We start from the raw sequence: 26,323 nt of genomic DNA, 5'->3' as shown, positions 1-26,323 counted from the left end.
AACTTACTTTCTTTGTGTAGGAAAATACTTAGAGAAACAGCTTAGGAAGGGAAGGGAGCCCTGAAGGTATTGATTAGGAGACAGAGATAACTCAAAGTACTATTCAAAGAGAGAAAAGAGGAGGAGAGGGAGGGGATCAGAGAGATGGTGGATAGAGGGAAGTTGCAGTCTATGCTGAAAGAGGATGGGGGTCAGAGAATCCCAATACTGTGGGGATACTGAAGGATTTTTAAGAGCAGGAAATTCTAATTTTAGTTTATTTGCATCCTTCATTTAAAATCCCTCAGCTGCTCCAAACCTTCAGAAGAGTCTGCTTTACAAACAACCAGCGAAAAGGGCTTGATTTCCACATTAGTTGTCAGTAGGAGTAGAGAGAAAAAGAGTTGCAGGAGGTGAGATGTGAGGAAATCTAAGTGTTCAGAGAAAGCAAGAGCTCAGAGCCAAAAGTGACCCTGAGATGGTAAGCCCTCACGGAATGTGCAGTCTTGGAGAGGACACTGGCCTTTCCACAGGAGGTGCAAAGGGGACTTGAGTCAATTTCAACAAAAATCTCTGTGGACAAGGTGACCCCAACTGAGAACTGGATGACATACACAGTAGCTTGCTATTTTCAATCATAATTTCTCAAGAGATATTTATTACTAGAGAACGACAGGGTCAGACCCCTCCCACCCCCGATTTACTTAAATCTCTAGGCCTCATTTTCATCATCTGCAAAATCTGGGTACCGGACCTAGAACATCTCCATGGTCTGTATTAGCGTCTCTAGCTCTAATAATAACTAATATTTTTGTTCTTTTTGAGGTAAATTTACATGGTGAAGTGTACAAATCTTAAGTGTACCATTTCACGAGTTTTGACAAAAGCACATACCTCTGTAAACCAAACCCTCAGCAAGATCACGACAGAAAATACCCCTTTCCCTCAAACCCCACCCTCAACTCCAGGCTTCTCTCTTCTCTTATCCCAGTGGATTAAATAACCACTATTTAAAAGTTACTGTTAAATGCGAGGCGTTGTTTTATAACGCTTCATCAGTATCAATACTTTTATTTTTCACAAGCACGTTGAGATAGATACTATCTTCATTTTGCAGATTAAAACGTTGAGCATCAGAGTGGGCAAGCTGTCCCCGGTTATCAGCTACGAGCGTAGCAGCAGGACGTGACCTGAGCAACGGGTGAGAAGCCCGTGCTCTCAACCCCAGTTTACACCATACTGCATCTCTGAGGCGGGTCAGAGAGAGCCACACACGATTTCCTAAGGAAGATTACAGGTCAAAATGCAATTTAAATCAATGCCACTTACAAGTTCTCAAAATCCTAAAGGCCATATGCGTTACGTGTTGCTAAATGATTCCTTTCTGTCCCACTTCTCAGAAAATGGCAGAAAGAAGGGGTGAAAGACTGCAAATTCGACTTTACTGATGAGAAGCCTCAAGAGAGGTGGTTTAGGGTCCAAACGCGCCATGCGGCAGAGCCCAGGAGAAAGCCCGGATGGGCGCGGAGGAGGGCTGGACCAGACGCTCTTCACCGAGCCGGGCGCGGAGACGCCCTGCTGTTCCTTCCTCTGACGCCACCAGCATCCTCCGAGAACAGCGCGGGCAGCAGCGCGCTCCGCGAGGACAGACACGCGTCCTGCCACGGGGACGAGGCGCTGCCGCGGCAGGCAGAACCAGCGCTCAATCAGTCACGGCCCTCCTCAATGTCACCGGCTGCCTCCTCTCCCAGACCCACCCTCGCGCCCCGCTTCGCCCGCACCGGGGCGGGGTTCCCAGGCTCCTCCCGCCAGCTGACTGGAGCACCCGCCCTCCCCCCTACCGCGCGGCCCACGGCTGCCATGGCAACCGTACGCCGCCGCCGCCGCCACCGCCTCTTCACGCACGTCGCGAACTAACGGACTCCGGGGCGGCGGCGGCGGCCTGTGCCCCACCCCCACCCGACCTGGCCCGCATCACCTGCGGTCGGCCGACCTGCAGCACCTAGGTAAAGACTCCTAGGTAGACGGGCGCGAGCAGGACAGCAGGTGGTGGGGTGCCGGCCAACCCCCTCCACGGTTGACAGTCCCACCCCGTCTCCTGCCGCGGGAGACAGCAGGACAGGGCGCGGCGCGGGTTCTCCGGCGCGGGCCGCGGTGCGGGAGGGGGAGAGCAGAGGACGCGCGAGCCTCGCGGGGCATTATGGGGATTGTAGTTCAGCGGCTCCTCGGCCTCGCGGCCTTGGCGGGGTGGCCTGGACGGGCGAACTACAAAGCCCGGCGGCCCCGACAGCTGGGAAAGACCGATAAACTTTGAGCCGACCAGGAGAGAGAAAATCTCTCTTTGTGGTGAGGGGCCTCTTGGGTGGTCGCGGAATTGGGCTCTGTGCGCTGGGAAGGGGAAGTGGAGGTGAGACGTGTGCTTCCCGCCCTGCCATTTGGCCGGCCCGGGCTACAGCGCTCAGCCCCACCCCGGCTGGGCCGCCGCCCGCCTAGTCTCAGGGATGAGCAGCCGCCCAGGCTGCAGGGCCTCGGGCCTTCGGCGCCTCTCACCCTCCCAGGTTGCTGCCGCTCGGTGCAGAACCGTATGTATGTCACACATGTGATGGGAGACCCGAGAAACTGTTTTAACAGGCTTTTCTCCTTTCCCGGATACATTTATTTCTAGGTATTTAATGCTTATTCTGAAGTAGCTCAGAGGTTTTGCATATTAAACCCATTAATAATTAATTAATTCAAAGGGTATTAATGTTGAAAGGTTAAGTGTAGAAGTAAAACAAAGATACCATGCTATTATATAGTATTTGGTATTCTTACCGTTTTGCGTGTTGCATTTTATTTAATGAGGATCAGAATTGCAAAATGAGTACCTCCCACCTCGACCTACTAGCTTGAACATTGCCAGTACATCCTTTGATTCTATTTTGAAGATTAGTTCAACTTTAGATTACTAGTAATTTTTAAAGCACAGAGTTGTCCTTTTTTTTTCTTTTCTTTTTTTTTTTTAGCAGTGGGTAGTAATAATTATTTTCTTTGATTATTCCAGTGTTTTAAAGAATTTATCAGGAGCGTGTTTTCGGAGTGAAAAAGCGCTATGTTCTAATTGCTTTTTTAATGCTCTGGAATAAGAGCATTAAAAAAAAACAATCATAGTCCCTATAGTTGGCTCAGGCCCTGGTGATAAGGAAGCTGACACAGATTTAGAAAACCTGCCTGACTACCCTATAAAATGTTTCCAATAGGCAGATAACCATTCTAGAAATTTGGTATTTTATGTAGTATATTGGAAAGTTGTTGACAGTATTGTGGGCTTATTTTGTGTTTGTGTGTTTTTAAACAAAAAAACAACATAAAGCCCTGTAGAACTCCTTTTTCCTCAAAATCAAGCTGGCCTCTGTAAATTTTGCCTAAAGTAGCCATTTTGTACAGGAGATGGGAAGTAGTTTAGTAAGACCATTAGAAAAAAAAAATTTGAGGCCTTGTATAGTACAGGGATTTGAAGTGTTTATTCATTCAAGATTTGTTAAGCACCTATTATGTGCCAGGCATTATGCCAGGTGTTGGGAATAAAGAGAAGAAAGAATATAGTCTGTCCGACATGCACAAACAGTCCTATCATTGCAATAATGTGATTGAGAGAGGTGCAAGTTACTATATGAGCCCAGAGTGGGAATAAACAACAGTGACATTTATTGAATCCTTACCATGTTTGAGGCACTGTGCAGCGTATTTATCATGCATCCCCTTGTTTGATCCTCACAATCCTGTGAAGCAGCTACTGTTATTTAGAGAGGAGGAAACAGGCTTTGAGACCTTGCCTGAGAGTCATAGCTGATAAGGCGTGAACCTGGGATTTCAACCCAGATGGGTCCAGGTCATCTAAGTCATGATCTCAACCACTGATGCCATTCTCTGTACCCTTTGGTGAAAAGATCCTGACTGTCTAAGGAGATCAGGGGAAGTCTCGGGTATGATGTGACGTTTGACTTGTGCTAAGAAAGTTGAGTAAGCTTTCACTGGAGAGAAAATGAGGAAGGTCATTCTAGGCAACTGGCAGAACAGAAGCAAATGATGGATGTAGGTGTTTTGTGTTTGGAAAACCCTAGGTTGTTCTGATGACTGAATCCCAGAATACTTGCAGTGTAGTGCAGAAATGCAGTGTAGTGGGAGAGGCCAGATCTTAAAGTACTTGGTACCACGATAAAGAGTTTAGAATTTTTCTTCAACGGGGCTACCATCGAAGAATTTCAAATGGAGTATTGGCGTTATTGGGTTTGTATTTTGTAAAGATAACTCCAGCTCCAGTGTGGAGAATGGACCTAGGAGAGGAGAGATTAGAGTGGTTTTAAGAGAAACCAGTTTTAGAAAAAAAAAAAGTCCAGTAGAGAAATGGAGACAGTCTGAACTAAGCAGTCGGAGTTGTAGAAAGAGATGCATTGTAAAAATATTTGAGAGGTAAAATTGATATGACTTAATAAGAGTTTGAATGTTGGGGGCTGGAAAGATTTGGAATCCTGAGACAAATGATTCCTAGTTTTCTGGCTAGGATCACTGACAGGATAGTGAAACCATTGACTGAGGTGAGCAGGTTTTTGTTGGAGCGAAAGATAGACATAGATCAGCTCAGTTTTGAGTATTTGTTCATGGTTCCTGTGGGATATTCAGGTAAGGATGCGTTGGCTTCTGGAGTTCAGGAGAAAGTTCAGCACTGGAGGTAGAGGTTTGCATGTAGGTAAGTAGCTGCAGTTATAGGAGAGAATGGACCAGCTCACATAGGAGGAATGTGTAGAAATGAAACAGGAAGAATTTTGAATATGGAACTCTTGGGAAGCAGCATTTATGGAGTGTGTGTGTTTGGGGGGGTGTGTTTGAGAGAAAGTGGGAGAAAAGCCCACAGATGAGACCCAGAGGTTAGGAGGCAGAGAGGAAGGAGAGGACCCCGAGAGAGCATGCATGACAAGTGACAAAGGAGGGGAAAGTAAGAAACAGGAGTGGTCCAGAGTGTCAGGTGCCTCAGAGAGGGCGAGTAAGGTAAAGGTTGAAAAGTGTCCAGTGGATTTGGTGGCTGCGAATCATTTCTAAACTCTGCACAAATGAAGAAGAGGAATCTGACCATAGGCTACTTGAAAAAAAGTGTACATTTTTCCATAATAATACATGTACCAAAGAAAACAGAATAATGAGCCCCCATGTAGCCATCACCTAGTTTGAAGAATGAACACGTGACCAATTTTGTTTCATCTCTAACTTGTGCCCCTCAACTGGATTGTTTAAATCTAAACTCAGATATCATATCTTTTATATCTGTACTTCAATATCTATCTTTAAAAGTTAAGGATCCTTTTAAAAAATATAACTGTAATATTATGCTACTGAAAAAAATTGATACTACTTCCTTAATATAAAATTTCCAGTCACTTCTATTTAAAGAAGCTTGATTATGAAGAAAATAAAGAGATGAGGCAGTAACGAAAATAGGTTTGTAGGTTTGTTTTTTTTAGTTTTTTTTTTTTAGATTGATAACAAGCTATTAGGGAGAGAGCCAATAAAGAGGAACTGTTTGAAGATGTAGGAGATGGAGAGAGAGGAGAGAATTTACAGAGGTCCTTGAAAATGTAGGAAAGGATGGGATGAGCAGGGTGAAAGAAGTAGTCTAGAATTAATTTGTTACATTTTATAAGCATCACCTAAGTGCTAGCTGTGTGCCTAGGCAGTGTGCTAGTGTTGATAGGTGAAGAGAGAACACTGAAAAAGGAAGAAAGGAAGTGAGAATAGACACTTATAAGTTGGGTGGTAAAAGGTGAGAGAGTTCAACGCTATGGCCTCTAAGAGGTAGATAGGAATAAAAGTCAACTCATGAGAGAAGAGATTGGGGTTGGGAAAGGAGAGTGGTAGAAAGGAAACTGAGCTAGAACAAGAAAGAATTGTTTCACTGAGCCAAGATTAGAATTCAGTAATTTTCAATGACGGTAAAACAAGAGGTTGTGAGATTTTTTTCCCCCTTAAATTTCGATTGATTTACTAAGGAAGAGCTTAAAATATTGAGGAAACTAAAAGCCTAAGGTGTTACTGAAGAGACGGGGATCCAGGCCAAGACCTTATGATTACACCATTCCTCAACAACTTTAAATTTATTCATTTAACTGATAATTATTGTCTCTTTTGTGTAAATATCACAGTAAAACTAGAAAGGCCCTTACAGATATTTTGGATCAATACTTTATTTTTTCAACATGTACAGTGGTATTCTTTTATAGAGAACATCTCTCCAAAGATCGTTTGCTGAATGTGATATAGTGGAAGGGGTCAGATAGATCTGCGGTCCAATTCTAGAACTACAGCTTATTTTCTATGTGATGATGGGCAAGTTTACAAACCTGTACCCTTACTCAAAAAGATGTTAATGCTATCTATTTTATAGGATTGTTGGGAAGATTAGACAGTTTGATGGAGGTAAATCCTAAGTGCTCAATAACTGAAGGCCTTTCTCTTCCCCTTCTCCATCCTTACCGACAATGTGACAGGATTGTCAGTCTGTTTGACAGAAGACCATGTTCTGTGACTTTACCTGACCATATTAAGCAGGTAGATTAGGTAGTAGTTACATTACAAAATGATGATTTGATCTGTAAAAGGATTCATCAATTATTCTTTTAAATGAGGTGTCAAATGCTATAAAATGTTATTATATAGACTATTAATAGTAACAACATCTTTGCCTCGGTTTCATCTTCAAAGACACAGAAAGTTCCACTACATGATTTGAGATCCCAGTAGCTGTAGAATTCTTCTATTCTCTGACTATATCTCATTTCTAGACTAATTTATATTATGATTTCACTAATATTTAAGCATCTGTTTATAAGTGAAAATATGTGTATATTTTAATGTACTCAGCATTATTTTAAACATTTTCTCTCCTAGATAACTATACTTATGTATGGTAGACCTAGTGAAAGTGTACCTTAGAATGCCCAGTGAAAGTCTGGTACATACAGGCATTTGCTAGGTGAGTTTAAGGCATAGATTGTGAGAGGAGTTAACAAATGGAGTCATTTTCCAAGGCTGGTTGTTTAATCTCCACTAGATGTCTTTGAATCTGTTCCCTTTGCTAGGGAAGGCTTGATTGTGGTCCTCTGTGAAGGTATGGAGATGACATGAGCGACCTTTTAAGTCTCTTCCTAACTTTGTAATTCTAAATTAGTAACTGTCTATTCGTAATTGTTGATCAAAAACTCCTATTAAGCAACCTATTACAAAGTGAGCTTAATTTCAAATTTTTGTTCTTTCTAATATTCTTTTGATATGAAGTTTTTTTTATAAACACTTTTATAGTTTATAAGCATGTCTGTATTGTTTTGTGTTTTGTGCTTAGGTACTGACCACTAATCGCATTTACTTCCCAAGCTGTTCTTGAACTCTTTAGAATGAAAATTACATGGATCTTTATCAAGCACATGTGCCTGGCATTTCAGTTCAAGAAACATTGTGTGCCTCTTTGTCAAACGTTGCATCAGACCTGACAACACACGAATAAGATCTGGCCCCTCTCTCAGAGGAGCTTGCTGTCTAGTCAATGCTCAGTAGATATTTAATTGTGGTATACTCACTCTTGTGGTTCTTAAGGAGATAGTCTCCAAAGAACATAATCTATTTTATTTCTAACCTTTCTAACTTTCACATGTTTGAGGGACAAGTAATATAACTTCATTTGTTACATTTCGATGTCCTCTTTCTTTATTCTTTTTTTCTTTTGTGAGGAAGATTAGCCCCGAGGTAACATCTACCACCGGTCCTCTTCTTTTTGCTAAGAAATGTTGGCCCTGAGCTAACATCCATGCCCCTCTTCCTTTACTTTATATGTGGGATGCCAAAACTAGCGAACCCTGGGCTGCCGAAGCAGAGTGCACGAGCTTAACTGCTGTGTCACCAGGCTGGGCCCTTTTATTGTCTTTTATGCCTCTGTCTCCGTGAGTGTCTTTATCCTTCAGTATCCTTTCCTTTCTGATGATTTTCCTTTCTTTTCAATTTTCTTGGCAATTAGGAGGTAGAAGGAGGAAATGAATGAGAGGGAATCAGTAGGTTCCGTTTTATTTTTCTCATCTACTTATGGGAGAATATGGATGAAAGTGGTATTTAACACATATTTCCTGGTGTGAATGTAGATATTTTTATACTCTTCTTATTTCCTCTGCATTATTATATATTCTTTGAAGTCAAGAATTATGTTGGGGGCTGACTCTGGGGCCTAGTGGTTAAGTTCAGTGTGCTCCACGTCGTGGCCCAGCTTTGGTTCCAGGGTGTGGACTTATACCACTTGCTGGTGGCCATGCTGTAGCAGCGACCCACATACAAAGTAGAGGAAGATTGGTACAGATGTTAGCTCAGAGTGAATCTTCCTTGGCAAAAACAAAAAAAAAAGGACTATGTTGGTAACTCCACGTGGCCTTACATATACATAGGTATTTGCTAGATGGGATAGGTATTTACTAAATAGTGTAGATTGGATGATGAATGTATGAGTGAGTGAATATGATAAAATTACTTGTTTAAAGACTACTTGTTCAGGTAATACGAAGAAGACAGGGTTTTGAAAGATTTTATGTTATATCCTCAAAACACCATGAAATTAAGGAATGATGGTATTTAGTTACATAGGCAACTGGAAGAAAATACATTTTTTGTTTCATCTCTACTAATTAGCATTTTGTTTTTATTTTTGGATTAGCTGTATAACTTTGAAGGGGTGGATGGATTTTAAAGGAGTTTGAGGCAGCAGAGTATAAGGAGCCAAGAGTGCAGGCTCTGATTTAGACACATCTGGGTGAAAATCCAGCCTCTGGGCAAGTTTAAAGTCTTTGAAGCCTCAGTCTTTTCTTCTATTAAATGGAGTTAACCATTTTTGTTTAGTAGGATGGTGAGGATTAAATAAGCTAATGACTAGAAAGCCATTTTTATTACATTGCCTGATGTGGAGTAAGCATTTGGTAAATATTGTTACTATTATTTTTGTGCTAAAAGGGTATTTATGCACTTAGGATAAAATTTGTAGTTTAAGTTGCCATCTTGAGACGGAGTGGCAGATGATAAACATTTTCTGTCTTTTGTAGTGTTTTAAAGATGCCGTGGAGGGGCCGGCCCTGTGGCCGAGTGGTTAAGTTCTCATGCTCTGCTTCGGAGGCCCAGGGTTTCGCCAGTTCGAATCCTGGGCGCAGACATGGCACTGCTCATCAGGCCATGCTGAGGCAGCATCCTGCATGCCACAACTAGAAGGACCCACAACTAAAGATACACGACTTTGTACTGGGGGACTTTGGGGAGAAAAAGGAAAAAAACCAAAATCTTAAAAAACAGATGCCTGTGGAATCTAGTACGTGGGCAGGAATTATTGTGATGGTTACTTCTGAGAAACATGTAAAGCTTAGAATTATCTATCTAGATTCTTTTATGTTGCATGGACAGTTATTTTTCTCTTTTTCAAGTATTTGAGATGTGAGCTCAGGTGGGGAAACAAGTGAAAAGGCTTCATTGCTACAGGTATTCTCCTCTTATCCCTGGGTTTGTGATTAAGTCATATTCTTCATTGTTGATGGCAAGCTGCAGTCCTTGAGAATATAACCCAACATAAAGAGATGGGAGGTATTGTGACTTTCAGAGTTAACTATTTTGGTGTCTAGTACTCACATAGTAGGTTAATTTCTTGCTATTAAAACATACTTGAAGATGCAATAATTTGAGAAGTTGTGGTTATGTGTGTGTTTTCTTCTTTTTTTTGGTGAGAAAGATTGGCCCTGAGCTAACATCTGTTGCCAATCTTCCTCTTTTTTTGCTTGAAGAAGATTGTTCCTGAGCTATCATCTGTGTCAATCTTCTTCTTTTTTGTGTGTGGACGCTGCCACAGCATGGTTGACAGGCGGTGTAGAGGTCTGCACCCAGGATCTGAACCCACAAACCCTAATCAGCTGAAGTGGAGCATGCATGCTTAACCACTATGCCATGGCGCTGGCCCCTGATGGCATGTGTTTATAGCAGTCATTGCATGAAATAAACTGGACTTTGGTGATTTGGATAAAGAATTTTTTTAAATATATAGAGCCTGGATGTTGGTAGAAATCAGTGTGTTAGAAAATGCTGAAAATCAAACTTAATTTGTTGTTATGCTATCACTAACTAGTATTACTTTGTTCACATTGTTATAGCCAATCTTCCTCTTTTTGCTCAAGGAAGATTTACCCTGAGCTTCAGTGTTTCTAAAATGAACGTCTGCTTTCAGGAGTTTACAACTCCTAGAAGGAAAAGGAGGAATATGAGAGAAATATGGAAGTGAGAGAATGAAAACAGTTTAAAGCAGAAATTTTTTTAAGCCCCATATGTATTATAATTAAAGTAGATACATGTCACTCACATAAAAAATTAGTTTGAGAAAATGTTTTCTTCCCTATTTAAAAACCATTGCTGTAGAGACAGAAGAATTATAAATATTATGATTTTAAAATTATTTTTAAAAAAGAATTCTTGGTTACGTCCTAAGCAGTTTTGGGTTCAGGATATAAGCTAGTTTCTAGTTTTCCCAAATATATATCTTAGTCTCAGTGTGAGATAAAAATCCAAGTATGTTGGGAGAGAAGGCTGTGTGTGTGCATGTGTGTTTGTGGTGCATGTGTGTGTGGGAGAATGGTGAATTTAAAGGAGAGAAGAGTGTGGTTGGAAATGTAGCTGGAGAAAGAGGTTGGAACCAGGCTTTATTTGTTATGTTTAGTTAGATCTGAGTCATGGAAGAGACAAGTCATAATTATCTAGGGCCAAATGAACCAGTATTCCTCCTTCTTGGTCTGAGCAGGAACTTGAACTGATCTCTTCTTTAATTCTGAGCGAAGAACTCTCCTTGAAGATATTACTTGGATCATTTTGTATAAGATGACCTTACTGGATTAGTTTAGTAATAAGTATTGCAAGAAGATGCTGAATTCATTTTTGAATGTGTAATAAACTCAAGGGAAGTATTGTCAAGTATTAATCATTGCTAAAATCTGTCTTGCTTTCTGTAGATGTAACCTGACCTTTTAAAAGTCCTAGAAACTTTTAATTTGTATTAAAGGGATTTTTTAAAAACCTGTATATTTCAAGATTGTAGTTAAAAGTAATTACAATCATGGTATAGCTTCTAGGAATTTATAATGAAAACTGGATCAGTTGATTTCTTGTGATTATTGAGGAGAAATTAGCTGCTCCAAACCTCTATATTAATGTTGAGTGTGGAGTAAAAATAATAGCTTACATTGATTCAATTATTATTATATACTAGGAGTGATGCTAACATCACATTTAATTTTTGGAATAAGCTTATGATGATAAATATTATTTTCTCTGTTTTATAGACGTAGAACTGAGACGTAGAGAAATTACATGATCTGCCTGAGGTCACAACTAGAAATTTGTGGTGCCTGGATTCATACCCACGTTTTTCTTTCTGAAGTTTTTATATTGCCTTCACACTTGAATGATTTAGTTTGGGATATAATTCTGGCTTGGCAATCTCCCTCCCCACTCAACCCCCCTTAGCACTTGGAAGATGATATTCCACTGTCTCCAGGCTTCCAGTGCTCCTTTTGAAAAGTTAGCTGTCAGTATATTATCTTTCCTTTGCAGACAATGTATCATTTCTCTGTATTGCTTTTAGTGTTCTTCAGTTTTACTGTGTTGTTTCTAGGTGTGAACTTATTTTTATTTAGTTTGAAACAGAGTTATTGTCTTCTATAGATTTTGGAAATTTCTTAGCCATTGTATGCTTGGATATTGCCTCTCCTTTTTTCCTTCTGGAATTCATAATAGACTTAGGGTGGACCATCTCTCCATTTTGTATTTCTTCTCTTGGTTTACTTATTCTATCTTTATATGCTGCCTTCTGGGCAATTTCTATAGCTCTGTCTTCTGGTTTCTTGATTCTCCTTACGTCTGTGTCTACAATGCTATTTCCTCAGTCCATTGCATTCTTAATTTCAGTGACTATATATATATATATTTTTTTAAGATTTTATTTTTTCCTTTTTTCTCCCCAAAGTCCCCTGGTACATAGTTGTGCATTTTTAGTTGTGGCCCCTTCTAGTTGTGGCATGTGGGATGCTGCCTCAGTGTGGTTTGATGAACAGTGCCATGTCCACGCCCAGGATTCGAACCGACAAAACGTTGGGCCGCCTGCAGCGGAGTGCGCGAACTTAACCACTCGGCCACGGGGCCAGCCCCCAGTGACTATATTTTTTAATGCTAGAAATTCTGTTTGATTCTTTTTTATATCTGCCTATTCATTTTGTAAATGTCCCTATGTTTTTAAATATACTTATTTTTTTGCAGTAATAAATAGATTTTCAAGTGCTTTAGATAATAGTATTAATTCTGCTATATGTTGTATCATTTCACTGTCATGGTGGATTGTATTTTTTGTATCTTGAAATTTTGGGTGTAACCTTAGTGGAAATACTGTAAGGTCTGGATCAAGGATATATCCTGTACCTTTGTGTTTGTTTCTGTGAAGTGCCTTGTGGAGAACTGGTGAATTATCAAACAAATTTTAGTATGCTACTGAGATACTATTCAGTAATAAAAATCATTGAATTGCTGATACATGCAACAAAATGGTTGAATCTCAAAAGCATTATTCTAAATGAAAGAAATCAAACACCAGAATGCATACTGTATGATTCTATTTATGTCACATTCTAGAAAAGACAAAACCATGGTGGTTAATGAACAGAATAATGCGCAGTGGGAATAGGGATTGACTGCAAAGTGGCAAGAAGGAATTTTCTGGGGTGATGGGGATATTCTATCCGTTGATTGTGGTGAATATGCAGTTGTATATGTTTTTCAACAGAAATCAAATTGTACACTTAAAATTAGTGAATTTCATTGTATAAGAATTACACCTCAGTAAAGATTATTTAAAAAAAGTGGACAAAACTCATTGATAGTAATAGAAGTCTGAATGATAATTGCCCTTGAGGAGAAGTAGTAACTATGAGGGGACATGAAGGATCCTTCTAGGGTGTGGAAATGTTCTGTATCTTGATGTGGGTGTTACCTGGGTGTACCCAATGTTAAAATTCGTTGAGCTGTACACTTAAAACTTGTGTACTCTATATAGAGTTATAAATTCAGTAATAGACTACAAAAGAAAAAAATACTGTAGGGAAGGATTAGAATATAAAGTTGAGAAAATCTCAAAGAAAGTAGAGCTAAAGGACAAAGAGATGGAAAATAGGAGAGAAGAGATAAGAAAATTAGAGGACCAATCTAGGAAGTCCAATATCTGAATCAAAGGTGTTCCAAAGAGAACAGAAAAAATGGAAAGAAATCATCAATGAAACAATTCAGAAATTTTCCTAAAATTGAAAGATGTTAATGTCTAGATTGAAAGAGTCCCAAATAGGCCCATTTCAAAGCACATCAACAGTTTTAGAAAGCTTTTGTCAATGAGAAGATCCAGGGCCGGCCCTGTGGCCCAGTGGTTGAGTTCACGCGCTCCGCTTCGGCGGCCCAGGGTTTCAGTGGTTAGGATCCTGGTCGCGGATATGGCACTGCTCATCAGGCCATGCTGAGGTGACGTCCCACATGCCACGACTAGAAGGACCCACAACTAAAATATACTACTATGTTCTGCGGGGATTTGGGGAGAAAAAGCAAAAAAAAAAAAGAAAAGAAAATTGGCAAGAGTTGTTAGCTCAGGTGCCAATCTTTTAAAAAAAAGAGAAGATCCTACAAGCTTGCAGCAAGGGGAAAAAAAAGATGACATATAAAGGATCAGGAATTTGAATGACTTCAATCTTCTTAATATTGAAACCTAGAAGGTAATAGAGCAATGCCTTCAGAATTCTGAAGGAAAATTATTTCCAAACTAGGATTCAATAGCCAGCCAAACTATCACTGAAGTTTGAGGGATAAATAAAGGCATTTTTGGACATATTCAGTCTCAAAAATTTTACCTCCCATCTAGGGAAAATGTGCTTCATAAAGGTAAAGGAGTAAACCAAGAAAGAGAAAGGTGTGATAGACAAAAAAGGATTCAACATAGAAGAGGCACACGGCTCTCCAGGATGAAAGGAGATACCAAGTTGAACAGCCTTGGAAGGGAGATAATAGTGTCTTCCTCCAGAGCACAGGTTAGGCTTGCATAGAGCCCTAGAAGAAAGAGAGAGTATCTTCCTTTGGAACAAAGAGTAGGCATGCATACTGTTCAGTATAATAGACTTGGGTTTCCTAAACTTAGGGTTCCTCTCCTGTAATGCAGCCTATACCATCTGCAGGTGTCACCTGGCCCATTGTGTGTTGCCCCGTGGCAATTGGGGCTTGATACTGGTGCGAAAAAAAAATACTTTGGGTTGCATTGTCTTCTGGAAGTTTTACCCTTTTAGCTCTTATGTTTAGGTCAATAATTCATTTTGAGTTAATTTTTGTATATCATGTTAGGTAGGAGTTGAGGTTCAGTTTTTTTTTGGCATATGGATATCCACTTGTTTCAGCACCATTTTTTGAAAAAAAATTGTCCTTTCCTTGTTAACTTACCTTGACAACTTTGTTGAAAATTAATTGGCCATTTATGTATGGATCTATTTCTGGACTCTCTAATTTGTTCCATTGGTCTATGTGTCCATCTTTATGCCAGTGCCACACTATGTTGATTCCTGTAACTTTATAGTAAATCTTGGAATCAAATAGTATAACTTCTCCTACTTTACTCTTTTTTTGAAACTGTTGTGGCCATTCTGTGTCCTTTGTATTTCACTATAAGTGTTAGAATCAACTTGTCAATTTTTACAAGAAAAGATGCTGAAATTTTGATTGGGATCAGATTAACTCTGGAGCACTTTCAAGAGAGTTGACATCTTACCCATATTGAGTGTTTGAATTCATAAACATGCTGCACACACACACATATATTGTATCAATTAATTTAGGTCATCTTTAATTTTTCTTAGCAGTTTTTTGTAGTTTTTAGTGTTCAGATCTTGCGCATATTTTGTTAAGTTTATCTGAGTATTTAATATTTTTGAATGATTTTAATTTTCAATTATTTATTGTTAGTATGTAAAAATACAATTGATTTTTGTATATTGACTTTGTATCCTACAACCCTACAAAACTCACTTATTAGTTTTAGTAACTATAGTAGATTTCCTAGGATTTTTTTCCATTAAGAATCATGTTGTATGTGAATAAAAGCAATTTTACTTCTTCTTTTCCAGTCTGTGTGCTTTTAATTTTTTTCTTGGCTTATTGCACTAGTTAAGACCTGTAGTTCTAATATTGAATAGAAGGGGTGAGAGCAAGTATACTGGCCTCGTTCTTTCTTGATCTTGGGAGAGAGCATTCAGTCTTTCACAGTAAATCTGATGTCAGCTGTAGGTGTTTCGTAGATGCTCTTTACTAGGTTGAGGAAATTCTCTTCTTAGTTTGCTAAGAGTTTTTTATTGTGAATGGTGTTGAATTTTGTCATATGCTTTTTCTGCATCTATTGAGATGATCATATGTTTCATTTCTAGTTTCTTGAAATCATATTGATTGGTTTTTTAGTATAAACCACCTTGAAGTTTTCGTATTAACCCCACTTGGTCATAATGCATTATCTTTTTTATATATTCCTGGGTTTGATTAGCTAAAATTTAAAGATTTTTGGCTTTGCATTCCTGAGGGATATTGGTATGTAAATTTCTTTTTTTTTAAATGTCTGGTTTTGGTATCAGAGTAATGCTGGCCTTAAAATATGAGTTGGAAGTTTTTCCGACTTTTCTTTTTTCTTAGAGAATTTGTTTAGAATTAGTTTTATTTTTCCCTTAAATGCTTGGGAGAATTCAGTTGAAGTCATTTGGATCTGGAGGGTTTTTTTGTGTATGTGGGAAAGATTTTAAATTACAAATTGAATTTCATTGATTGATATAGGACTATTCAGATTAATTACTCTATTTCTTCTTGAGTAAGCTTTGGTGTGTTTGACCTTCACAGAATTTGTCCATTTCATTAAGCCCTCTTTTGCCTTTTAGTATTTCTAAAGTTTGTAGTGATAGCCATCCCCTCCTTCATTTCTGATTTTGGAAATTTGTGTTTTCTCTCTCCCTCTCCTGGTCAATGTTAATACAGGTTTATCCATTGTAATGATCTTTCCGAAGAACCATCTTTTGGCTACATTGAAATTTTCTTTTGTTTTTCTGTTTCTATTTTATGATTTCCACTCTTAACTTTACTGTATTCTTCCTTCTCCTTCTTTTGGGTTTAGTTTGCTTTTATTTTTCTAGATTCTCAAGCTGGAAGCTGAAAGCAGGAGTCAGCAAACTACAATCTGGGGGCCAAATCCAGCCTGCCACTTGTTTTTGAATGGCCCACGAACAGAGAATGGTTTTGCATTTTTTTAGTGGTTAAAAAAGTCAGAAGAATACTGTTTTGTGAAATGTGGAAATTAAATGAAATTCAGATGTCAGTGTGGATAAGTAAAGTCTTATTGGAACACAGCCACACTCATTTGTTTACATATTGTCTGTGGCTGTCTTTTGCTAGAGTGGCAGAGTCGAGTGGTTGTGACAGACACTTGTGTTGTTCTCAGTGCTTCGCACTGCTGCTTGGTGGGCTCTAATCACAGTGCTTCAAGCGCCATGCATATCACTGTACTGAGAGATTTTGCTTTAGTTATTTATTATCAGCACATGCCCATCATGTCAAAACAAGAACAGATAAGAAAAATGGACTTGACATGTTATACTTTTAAGGCACAGTGGAATGTGGATTATTGAGTTAGGTGACAAAGCATTGTGATTATTATGCAATGGCACCATAGCTGTGCTAAAGAAATACAGTATATACTGACATTGCCAGACTAATCGTTCCTCACAGTATTCTCTATACACAAGAAAACAATGGTCAGAAAAATTAGAAAACTTAAGGAGTGTCTTACCACAGCAAAATTTCTTCACAAAATTAAAAAACGAAAATCAGGTTGCACTCAGAGTACGTTTATGAGTGTCTCATTTGTTAGCTAAACAAAGGAGTCATTTACTGATGGTAACTTTACTAAATCTTGTTTGATTGTAGCAGCCAAAGAAATGTGTCTGGAGAAAATAATTTTATAGTCTTGTTAAGACTATTAGCTTTTTGGCAAGAACAGTTGATGGGAGAGTTGAGAACATCAATAATCAATGGAATAATCAAAAAACAAGGCAAATGATTTTGAGTGGTTTTGCTGGGCTCTTGATGAATTGACAAATGTTACCAGTGCAACTCACTTGTTGTTAATTGAGAAGTCAATGCTGAGTTTGAAGTTACTGGAGAATTAGTTTTAATGAAAAGTGTTCGTGGAATAATTACAGACCAGAATATTTACAAAAAGTTGAGAAAACACTAATTCTTTACAACCTAAAGTAGAATCTGCTAAGATGTGTTACAACTGATGGTGGTAAAAATGTGTTTAGAACAGAAAAAGGCTTAGGTGAACAAATTTACAAAGCTGTGAAAATGTGGGTGGTTAATGTCTATGGTTATTCATTCAGGTATTTTGGTATATTCAGGTTATTCAGCAGGTATTTTGCAGAGGAATTTGAATCTATCATGTGATATGGAACCAGGAGTGCCTCAGGACTCAAGAATGTTGCTGTTGTGGACATTGTCATTCCATGTCAGTTCCATGAATTTTTGTCAGAAATAGAAGCTGAGTAGCGTGACTTGCTCTGCCACACCACAGTTCAGTGGCTTTGTAGTGGTAAAGTTATATTGCAATCTTTTGAGCTTAGGGCTGATTTGAAATTTTTCTGAATGAGAGGAACTACTCTCAGGTAGTTTTATTGAACACTGCATGGCTTTGGCAGTCAGTTTTTGCCGCAGACTTGCTAATGTTTCTTAATGAATTCAACATAAAATTACAAAACAAAACAGTGCTTATATGCAAAACTAAAAGTTATTTTGATGCCAACTAATGTTTGAGTCACAAGTGATATGGAACTGTTTTGTGTAGCTTTCCATGCTGTCAAAAGTTAAAGCAAAGAAGCGAGATCTCCATTCCTACCCAGATTTACAATAGGTTTATTTTCTGAGCTCAAACTACAGTTTCAGCAACATTTTTCAGACTTTGATGCAAGTGCAAAGGAAATTTCCATATTACAAACTCCATTTAACTCTGCAATTGAGGCGCTTCCACCCAGCTTTCAGTTGGAAGTGATTAATCTGCAGTGTAAGGACATGCTCAGAGACAAATGTCAAGAGGAGAATAAATTCCTTAAGTGCCCTCCAAACAATGGATATGCTGAATTGAAATCATTTGCTTGAGATTTGATAGCAATATGTTACAGTACCTGTCTGGGTACAATTACATTTTCAGACATGAAATACATAAAATCTTATTAAAAAGCAGCATTAACATATGAACGTTTGCAGTTGGTTTGGATGATGGAGAAGACTAAGTGAAATACTATCCCCTCATAGAGTTCCATTCCCTTTAGTAGACCTGTTTTTACAAAAAGTTGTTCTCAGCTATTATTATTATAATATTTTGAATTTCATCAATAAAAATTGTGGAAATTTTTTTCTTGTTATATAAGTCCATACATAAAATCCTCAGTTTTGCCTGTTGGCCTTCAAAGCCTAAAATATTTACTGTCTGGCCCTTTACAGAAAAAGTTTGCTGACCCCTGCTTTACATCAAGATATTTTTATTCTGCATAGTTGTGTACCTGCACTTATTAGCAGAATTAAGGCTTTTGTCTCACAGTAATTTTAAAAGAAAATAATATATGGAACAGTTTTGTTTCTGCTGGATTTGTTAATTGCAGCTTATTCATTGTAATAAGACCTTACTGCTTTGTGTTCGTGTTCTAATTTGAAGAAGAGGCTTTCAGTGTTCTTCCTGTAGTCTGTGGGTAGATCTACTGTATGCTGAAATATCTTACTTTGTGAAAGTAGTATACTATTTGCTGCAGTGTGATTCTTAAGCAACATAGATGCTGCCTTCAGGGAACCTATGCTGGGGGAAGGGGCAAATAATATGCCAAAATACAAAAAGCAAACAGCTCTCAAGGATGTGCTGGAGTCAGTTGAAATGCCTAGAACTAGATGTGGTTAATTTTGAAGAAGAGTTTTTTGCCCCTCAAGAATAGATAAGAGGCAGAGAGAAATAGCCAAGCTACCCACACCAAAATTTAATTCCCTCAGGAAGGCATGGAGAAATGTTTTGATTTTCTCTACTAAGTGTATTCATTGGCTTATTGTTCCAGGAAATGAGTAGGGCAATTTGGACTCTTTCCTAGGATGTCATTCTTCTCTGTCTCTGGACTTCCTACTCTTTGTAGTCTTGGGTGGCAAGTGTCTTTGCATAGAAGCCTTGGATGATTCTGGGAGACTTTTGGGAAGCCTGGAAGAAAAGCCAGAATTACTGGGCTGGAGGGCCTTGGTGGAAACCAGGGGTTCACGTGATACCTTCCTATCACCTCTAGAAGGGAAAAGATGAATGATAGTTATTTGCACAGACAAAAAGTCAGAGAGAAGAACAGGAGCGTAGAAGATTACGAGTTGAGGAGCCAAAAGGGCTCCGGTAGTTTAATTCAGAGGTATTTGCTTAGATTTAAGTTATATGGGACAATTAAATGTATATAAATGATGGACAGACAACTATAGGCTGTTCCTTTAAAATGTATTCCTTAAGTAAGATTCTTTTTGTTCTTGGGGCCAAAAAATTTTAATGAGAAGTAATTTCTGCAGTTTTAATTGACATCAGTGGAAAATATGTTATTCATATATTTATTTCAGGATTGTCAAGAATAAATTGAATAAAATAAAGCAAGTTCGTCATTACTGTTATTGCAGCTCGTGTAATTATAAATGAGGCTGGAAAACTAGTGTCCAATTTAGGTACCTGTAACATAAATCAGTAGTTCAGAGCTGCGTGATTTCTCTCCTTTATCCCCTTGGGTGTTCTTTTATGATCTCTTTTGCACTTCCAAAATTAGAAACTTTGTTCAGTATTATAAGATGCATTCGGATAACCTCAAAGACTGAGAGAACCACTTTGACTTCCAAAGTAGTTTTAAGCAGATATTTTAAAGAATAATAAAAAATGTTTTAAAGTCAGTGCTGAAAACTTAATAACAAGTCCTTATGTTTTATGTTTAGGTCTCTGAAAGAAGATGAATTTGGCTGAGATTTGTGACAATGCAAAGAAAGGAAGAGAATATGCACTTCTTGGAAATTATGACTCATCAATGGTGTATTATCAGGGAGTGATACAGCAGATTCAGAGGCACTGCCAGTCAGTCAGAGACCCGGCTGTCAAAGGCAAATGGCAGCAGGTGAGGCCACATCAACGTGTTCAGTGAGTGAGGGCGGTAGTCTATTACGCTTGAAAGATTAGAGTTGGAAAGTTAGTTTGAGATTTTGTAAATACTTCTTAATTGATTACTGAAATATATTTAAAATGTACTCTGAATAATTTTTTGTCTTGCCCAGTTAATATTTTATATATTTTTGATAATGTATTTCATCAGACATATTTCAAAGATATTTAATTCTAATTGAATCTACTTTTTTTTTTTTAAAGATTTTATTTTTCTCCTTTTTCTCCCCAAAGCCCCCCGGTACATAGTTGTATATTTCGCTGTGGGTCCTTCTAGTTGTGGCATGTGGGACGCTGCCTCAGCGTGGTCTGATGAGCAGTGCCATGTCCGCGCCCAGGATTCGAACCAACGAAACACTGGGCCGCCTGCAGCGGAGCGCGTGAACTTAACCATTCGGCCACGGGGCCAGCCCCTAATTGAATCTACTTTTAATGTTTTTTTTTAATTTTCATGATCAGTTGTCTGATTGTGTGTGATTACAAATTTTTGAAATCAGGTATTTCTATTCACCCTTTCTCCTTTCATTTTTACATGTATTTTGACCCATTTCAGAATTTTTACGTGTATTTTGACCTTTTTCTTTTTAAGAAAGTTTCCTCTTCTTTTGAAAGACTCCTTACATACAGAGAAGTCAGTAATCTAATAAAAAACACTAATGTATTTGTTATGTCTCTTGACTATACAACTTGATTATATAATAGGACAGTTAATAAAAAGTTGAATTGTATTTCCCCACTTATTCTTAAAACTTAAAATCCTTTTAAAATTAAAAGTACAAAGTCAGGCATTTCTTTGAAGTTTCCATTTTATGTAGTAATGCCTTTCAAGTGTTTCTTCTAATTTCTTCGTTAGTCAGAAATTGATGTTTGATTAAGTTTTCAGGGTAAATTTGGCTTATTTTCCGACTTAAGTGTTACCAAATTATGTTGAGTGAGAAGAATATACTTGCTGTAACTGAAGTTGAAATTTTTAGTTGTATTCTTGTATTCTGCATACTAGCCAGAGGCAAGAGTTGTTTATTAATGTAGCATGGAAATGTTTTTGACATGTTCTTAATTGTCTTAGTGACCATTTCTATTGAGATATTTCTACTATATTTCTTTTCATTAGGTTCTGAAGTTTCGTCTCTCCAAGTATAGCATATAATTGCATATATTAACAGTTGAATTTTACCTAGATTTTTCTTTGGTTCTACAACTCCTATATGTTCCTTTCTATATATTAATCAAGATAAAGTTAAGGGAGAGTTTCTTATGCTCTGCTTTACAGTAAACTCTGCTTTCTGGTTAAAAAAATCAGAACTGTTAAAATGAATTTGTAAATGTAGTTTTCAATCTATTATCTGTTTGCCTTTGAAAACTAGTTTGGGTAAACAAGAATTTCCACCTAGTAGGTGCTCAGCGAAGTTTTGTAAATATAGGAAGAATCTTGCCTTTGAGCTCAAAATAAATTTTACCCAGAACTTGAAAGAATTTAAACAAGTGCAAAAGAATTCAGATTTTAGGTGAAGGAGAATTTAAATAAAAATAGGAGGTGGGTAATTCATACCCATTGCCATGGTATAAATATGTGGAATGAACTCATGTAGAATGAACTGAAGTATTGTACCACTTCAGGCTTTCAGATACTCACGGCAGCATTACATAGTGATATTGGGGGTAGAAAATGCTGGTGAAATTTTAGCTGATAATTGTTTGGAAGGTATTTATAAATATATTAAAAGTGTTTAGCATAACATTATAGATTTCTGGGAATGATTAACTTTTTGCTGACTCAGTTGCTTTTTTTAAATGGTATAAATGGTTATCACATTCTTTGGTGGAAATAGAGTTCCATTATGAAAAATAAATAACTACTTTTCCTACAAAAAGGTATGTAATTATGTCTTTTTTCAAACCGATTCCCACCTTCCTATCTTAGTTTAAGTAGTTCTTTGTTTTCTGGCTATGTTTTAATGACTCATTTTGCATACTTTAAGTGACATTAAGAAAACTTGCACTCTATGGCAATTTATTATTTGCAGTTTATATAAACTTTAAACAGTTTCTAGCATAAAGGTTATTTTTTTAAGGTTCGGCAGGAATTATTGGAAGAATATGAACAAGTTAAAAGTATTGTCAGCACTTTGGAGAGTTTTAAAATTGACAAGCCCCCAGATTTCCCTGTGTCTTCTCAAGATGAACCGTTTAGAGATCCCGCTGTTTGGCCGCCCCCTGTACCTGCAGAACACAGGTGGGTGGGACTTTATGTTCTCTTTAGGTACTTCTGTAATTAATTGATATTCAGAGTGAAGAGGGTGAAGCTTTATTTGAACAAAGTATTAAAAAGTATTTTGGTTGGGGGGCGGGCGTGTAGATTTATTTGATAAGGAACAGAAGTAAGTCACTTGTCATATATCTTGCTTTTAGAATGTTTTACTACTGTAATCATAACAGTAGAAATCTTGTAGTCATAAAATTTATCGGTTAAGTGAGTTCTTTTAGATTTATAATATCAGCATCAAAACTTGGATGGCTTTTTTGCTTTAAAAGACTCTAACAACTTTAGATGAAATGGTGGACAAATTGGATTCATCTGGTTGAGCCTACAGCCAGTTTCCAGAGTCCTAGTGTAGAAGGAACCTTACCATTCTTTAAAGGTTAAAGATCAGATTCCCTAGAGTGGCAGGTAAGGATCTAAGTTTATCTCCTATGCATTATCTACATTAAACCTCCCTCTTCTTGTTCTTTCCTGTCATCTTGTCTTTGCAGTCTGTTCCTTCTTCAAGGACTACCCATAATCCCCATCTAAGCAGCTCGTATTCATTCTTCAAGTCTTATCCCCACTGTATTTCCTCTCTGTAGTCTTTTTCAATTTGCCCAGGCATTAACGGTTTGTTCATAGCAGTTATCATATTGCATTTCTTTGTCTCTTCACAAGATTAGGAGCTTTGTAAGGGAAAGAACCATGATTTTATTTACTCAAAACGAGTAATAATGGGGCTGGCCCCATGGCCGAGTGGTTAAGTTCACGCGCGCCGCTGCAGGCGGCCCAGTGTTTTGTTGGTTCAAGTCCTGGGCGCGTACATGGCACTACTCATCAAACCACGCTGAGGCAGCATCCCATGTGCCACAACTAGAAGGACCCACAACGAAGAATATACGACTATGTACTTGGGGGCTTTGGGGAGAAAAAGGAAAAAAATAAAAAATCTTTAAAACAAAACAAAACAAAACAAAACAAAAGAAACGAGTAATAATGAACTTCCCTTGGTAACACAGAGTTTGGCGTATAGTAAGCATTCAGTCCCCATTGAATGAATAGCTCCATTAATTCTGTAGGTGAGGACACTGAGACCTGAGAGACCCTGACCTATAAGATAGGCTAGACCAGATCTGAGTGTAGGTCTTTCTGGCTTTCAGTCCATTTGATTGTGAAGTGGTATTGTGGCCAGAGCGTTGCATCATAAAAAATAATTTTCCCCTTGGTCAGTAGCTGTGATCGTGTCTTTTACTTGTTGATCTCTTAAAATTTCCTAAAAGCATTTGGAGAACTGTGAAAAGTGGTTAATTTATTCCTTCAGGGTTTTTTCCGCTGAACAGATAATTTTGTGATTCATATTATAAAAACACTAGACAATGATTCTTTTCTAAGGTCTACAACAATATAGTGCTTTCCTCCATGTGTTTTGGATTAAGGTAACCTTAACCCCTCAAAAGGCAATGTTTCAAGTCATAGGATTGTAACCATGGAAGTTCTAAAGTAAATATTGAAAAAACGAAATAGTGGCATTTTAATCTATCAGAACTTGAACATTTTGTGAATGTATATAAAATAAAATACTTTGTTTTTTTCTGAAAGTCATTAATTCAGAAATATACTTCGTTTGTTTATTTTTATTTTTTTGTTAATTTTATTATTTATTTATTGAGGAAGATTACCCCTGAGCTAACATCTACTGCCAATCCTCCTCTTTTTGCTGAGGAAGACTGGCCCTGAGCTCACATCCATGCCCATCTTCCTCTACTTTATATGTGGGATGCCTGCCACAGCATGGCTCGCCAAGCGGTGCCATGTCCACACCCAGGATCTGAACCGGCGAACCCCAGGCCACCAAAGCGGAACGTGCGCACTTAACCACTGTGCCACTGGGCCGGCCCCTACTTCTAGTTTAAAGCTAAAAGCTGACAATAACTATTTTTATTTAGATGTAATGAACATATCACATTGTGTAAGATGTGTGTACAACGTGTTGATTTGATATATTTATATATTGCAATATGATTACCACCATAGCATTAGCTGATACTTCTATCACGTCACATAGTTATCATTTCCTTTTTTGTGATAGGAACAACTAATATCTCGTCTCTTAGCAGCTTTGAAGTTTATAATACGGTATTGTGTAAAATCATTATGCTGTGCATTTCCAGGACTTCTTTCTTTTCTAATTGCAAGTTTGTACCTTAAGCATCATCTCCCCAATTCCTGCATCCCCCAACCCCTGGTAACCACCATTCTAATCTGTTTTTATGAGTTTGGCTTTTTTAGATTCCACATGTAAGTGATATAATACAGTATTTGTCTTTGTCTGACTTATCTCACTTGGCCTAATGCCCTCAGAGTCCATCCATGTTGTTGCAAATGGCAGGCTTTCCTTCTTTCTCATGGCTGAATAATATTCCATTTTATATATGTACCACATCATCTTGATTCATTTATCTTTTGATGAACTCTCAGGTTATTTTAGTATCTTGGCTATTGTGAATAATGCTGCAGTGAATATGGGAGTGCATATATCTTTTCGATGTCCTGTTTTCATTTCCTTTGGATATATACCCAGGAGTGGAATTGCTGGATCATCTGGTAGTTCTATTTATAACTTTTTAAGGAACCTCCATACTGTTTTCCATAGTGGCTGAACCAGTTTACATTTCCACCAACAGTACATAAGGGTTCTCTTTTTTCCACATCCTTGCCAACACTTATCTCTTGTCTTCCTGATGATAGCCATTTTAACAGGTGTGAGGTGATATTTCATTGTGGTTTTGATTTGTCTTTCCCTGGTGGTTAGTAATGTTGAGCATCTTTTCATCTATCTGTTGGCCATTTGGATATCTTCTTTGGAAAAATTTCTATTTTGTTCCTTTGCCCATTTCTTTTTTTTTTTTTGAGGAAGATTAGCTCTGAGCTAAAATCTGCCATCAATCCTCCTCTTTTTGCTGAGGAAGATTGGCCCTGAGCTAACATCTGTGCCCATCTTCCTCTACTTTATAAGTGGGATGCCTGCCACAGCGTGGCTTGATAAACACTGTGTAGGTCTGCGCCTGGGATCTGAGCTGGCAAACCCTGGGCCACCGAAGCACGTGACCTTAATTGCTATGCCACTGGGCCGGCCCCTCCTTTGCCCCTTTTTAAATCAGATTGCTTTGTTGTTGTTGTTGAGTCATATGAGTTCTTTATATATTTTCGATATTAACTTCATATCTGATATATGGTTTGCAAATATTTCCCCACATTTAGTAGCTTGCCTTTTCATTTTTTTGATTGTTTCTTTTGCTGTGCAGAAGCTTTTTAGTTTGATGTAGTCTCATTTGTTGGTTTTTGCATTTGTTGCTTGTGCTTTTTGGTATCATATGCAAAAAATCATTGCCAGGACCCATGTCAAGGACCTTCTTTCCTATGTTTTCTTCTAGGAGTTTTATGGTATTGGTTCTTATGATTAAGTCTCTTTAATCCATTTCAAGTTCATTTTTGTGAGTGGTAGTCCAATTCAGTTTTTCTGATTGTGGTTATTCAGTTTTCTCAACACCGTTTGTTGAAGAGACTATCCGTTCCCTATTGAGTATTCTTGGCTGCCTTGTCAAATATTTGATCATAAACGCAGGGGTTTATTTCTGGGCTTTCTATTTTGTTCCATTGGTCTGTGTGTCTGTTTTTATGCCAGTACCATACTGTTTTAATTACTATAGCTTTGTAGTGTAATTTGAAATCTGGAAATGTGA

At 38.0% G+C, this 26,323-nt stretch overlaps 1 protein-coding gene and 1 long non-coding RNA gene across 15 annotated transcripts in view; one reads left to right on the top strand and one right to left on the bottom strand.

Annotated features, from left to right (window-relative positions):
• Nucleotides 1–996: 996 nt before the first annotated feature.
• Nucleotides 997–2,151, bottom strand: LOC139076312 (uncharacterized). 2 transcript variants are annotated; one of them, XR_011527754.1, is made up of 2 exons: nt 1,973–2,151; nt 997–1,656 (listed from the first exon to the last, which is right to left on the bottom strand). It is a non-coding gene; the product is annotated as an uncharacterized lncRNA (long non-coding RNA). The 2 variants fall into 2 exon arrangements; XR_011527753.1 differs by having other exon boundaries at nt 1,958–2,132.
• Nucleotides 1,572–26,323, top strand: part of KATNAL1 (katanin catalytic subunit A1 like 1) — a 79,611-nt gene continuing 54,859 nt past the window's right edge. For 4 of the 13 annotated variants that reach the window (XR_011527751.1, XM_070577903.1, XM_070577904.1 and 1 more), the window contains exons 1-3: nt 1,572–1,985; nt 20,119–20,294; nt 22,411–22,571. Coding sequence is in view for 10 of the 13 variants with exons in the window: in XM_070577903.1 (XP_070434004.1) it covers nt 20,133–20,294; nt 22,411–22,571 (323 nt within the window). In the remaining 3 variants the exon portion in view is untranslated. Of the gene's footprint in view, nt 1,986–2,158; nt 2,645–20,118; nt 20,295–22,410; nt 22,572–26,323 lie in introns of those variants that run through there. The other 9 variants (XR_544480.2, XM_070577905.1, XM_008517447.2 and 6 more) reach the window with 4 other exon arrangements.

Source organism: Equus przewalskii, chromosome 16, assembly GCF_037783145.1.
Source record: "Equus przewalskii isolate Varuska chromosome 16, EquPr2, whole genome shotgun sequence".
NCBI classification, from domain to species: Eukaryota; Metazoa; Chordata; class Mammalia; order Perissodactyla; family Equidae; genus Equus; species Equus przewalskii.
Note: the sequence above shows the minus strand (reverse complement) of the source record. Positions and strands in the feature narration are given on the sequence as shown.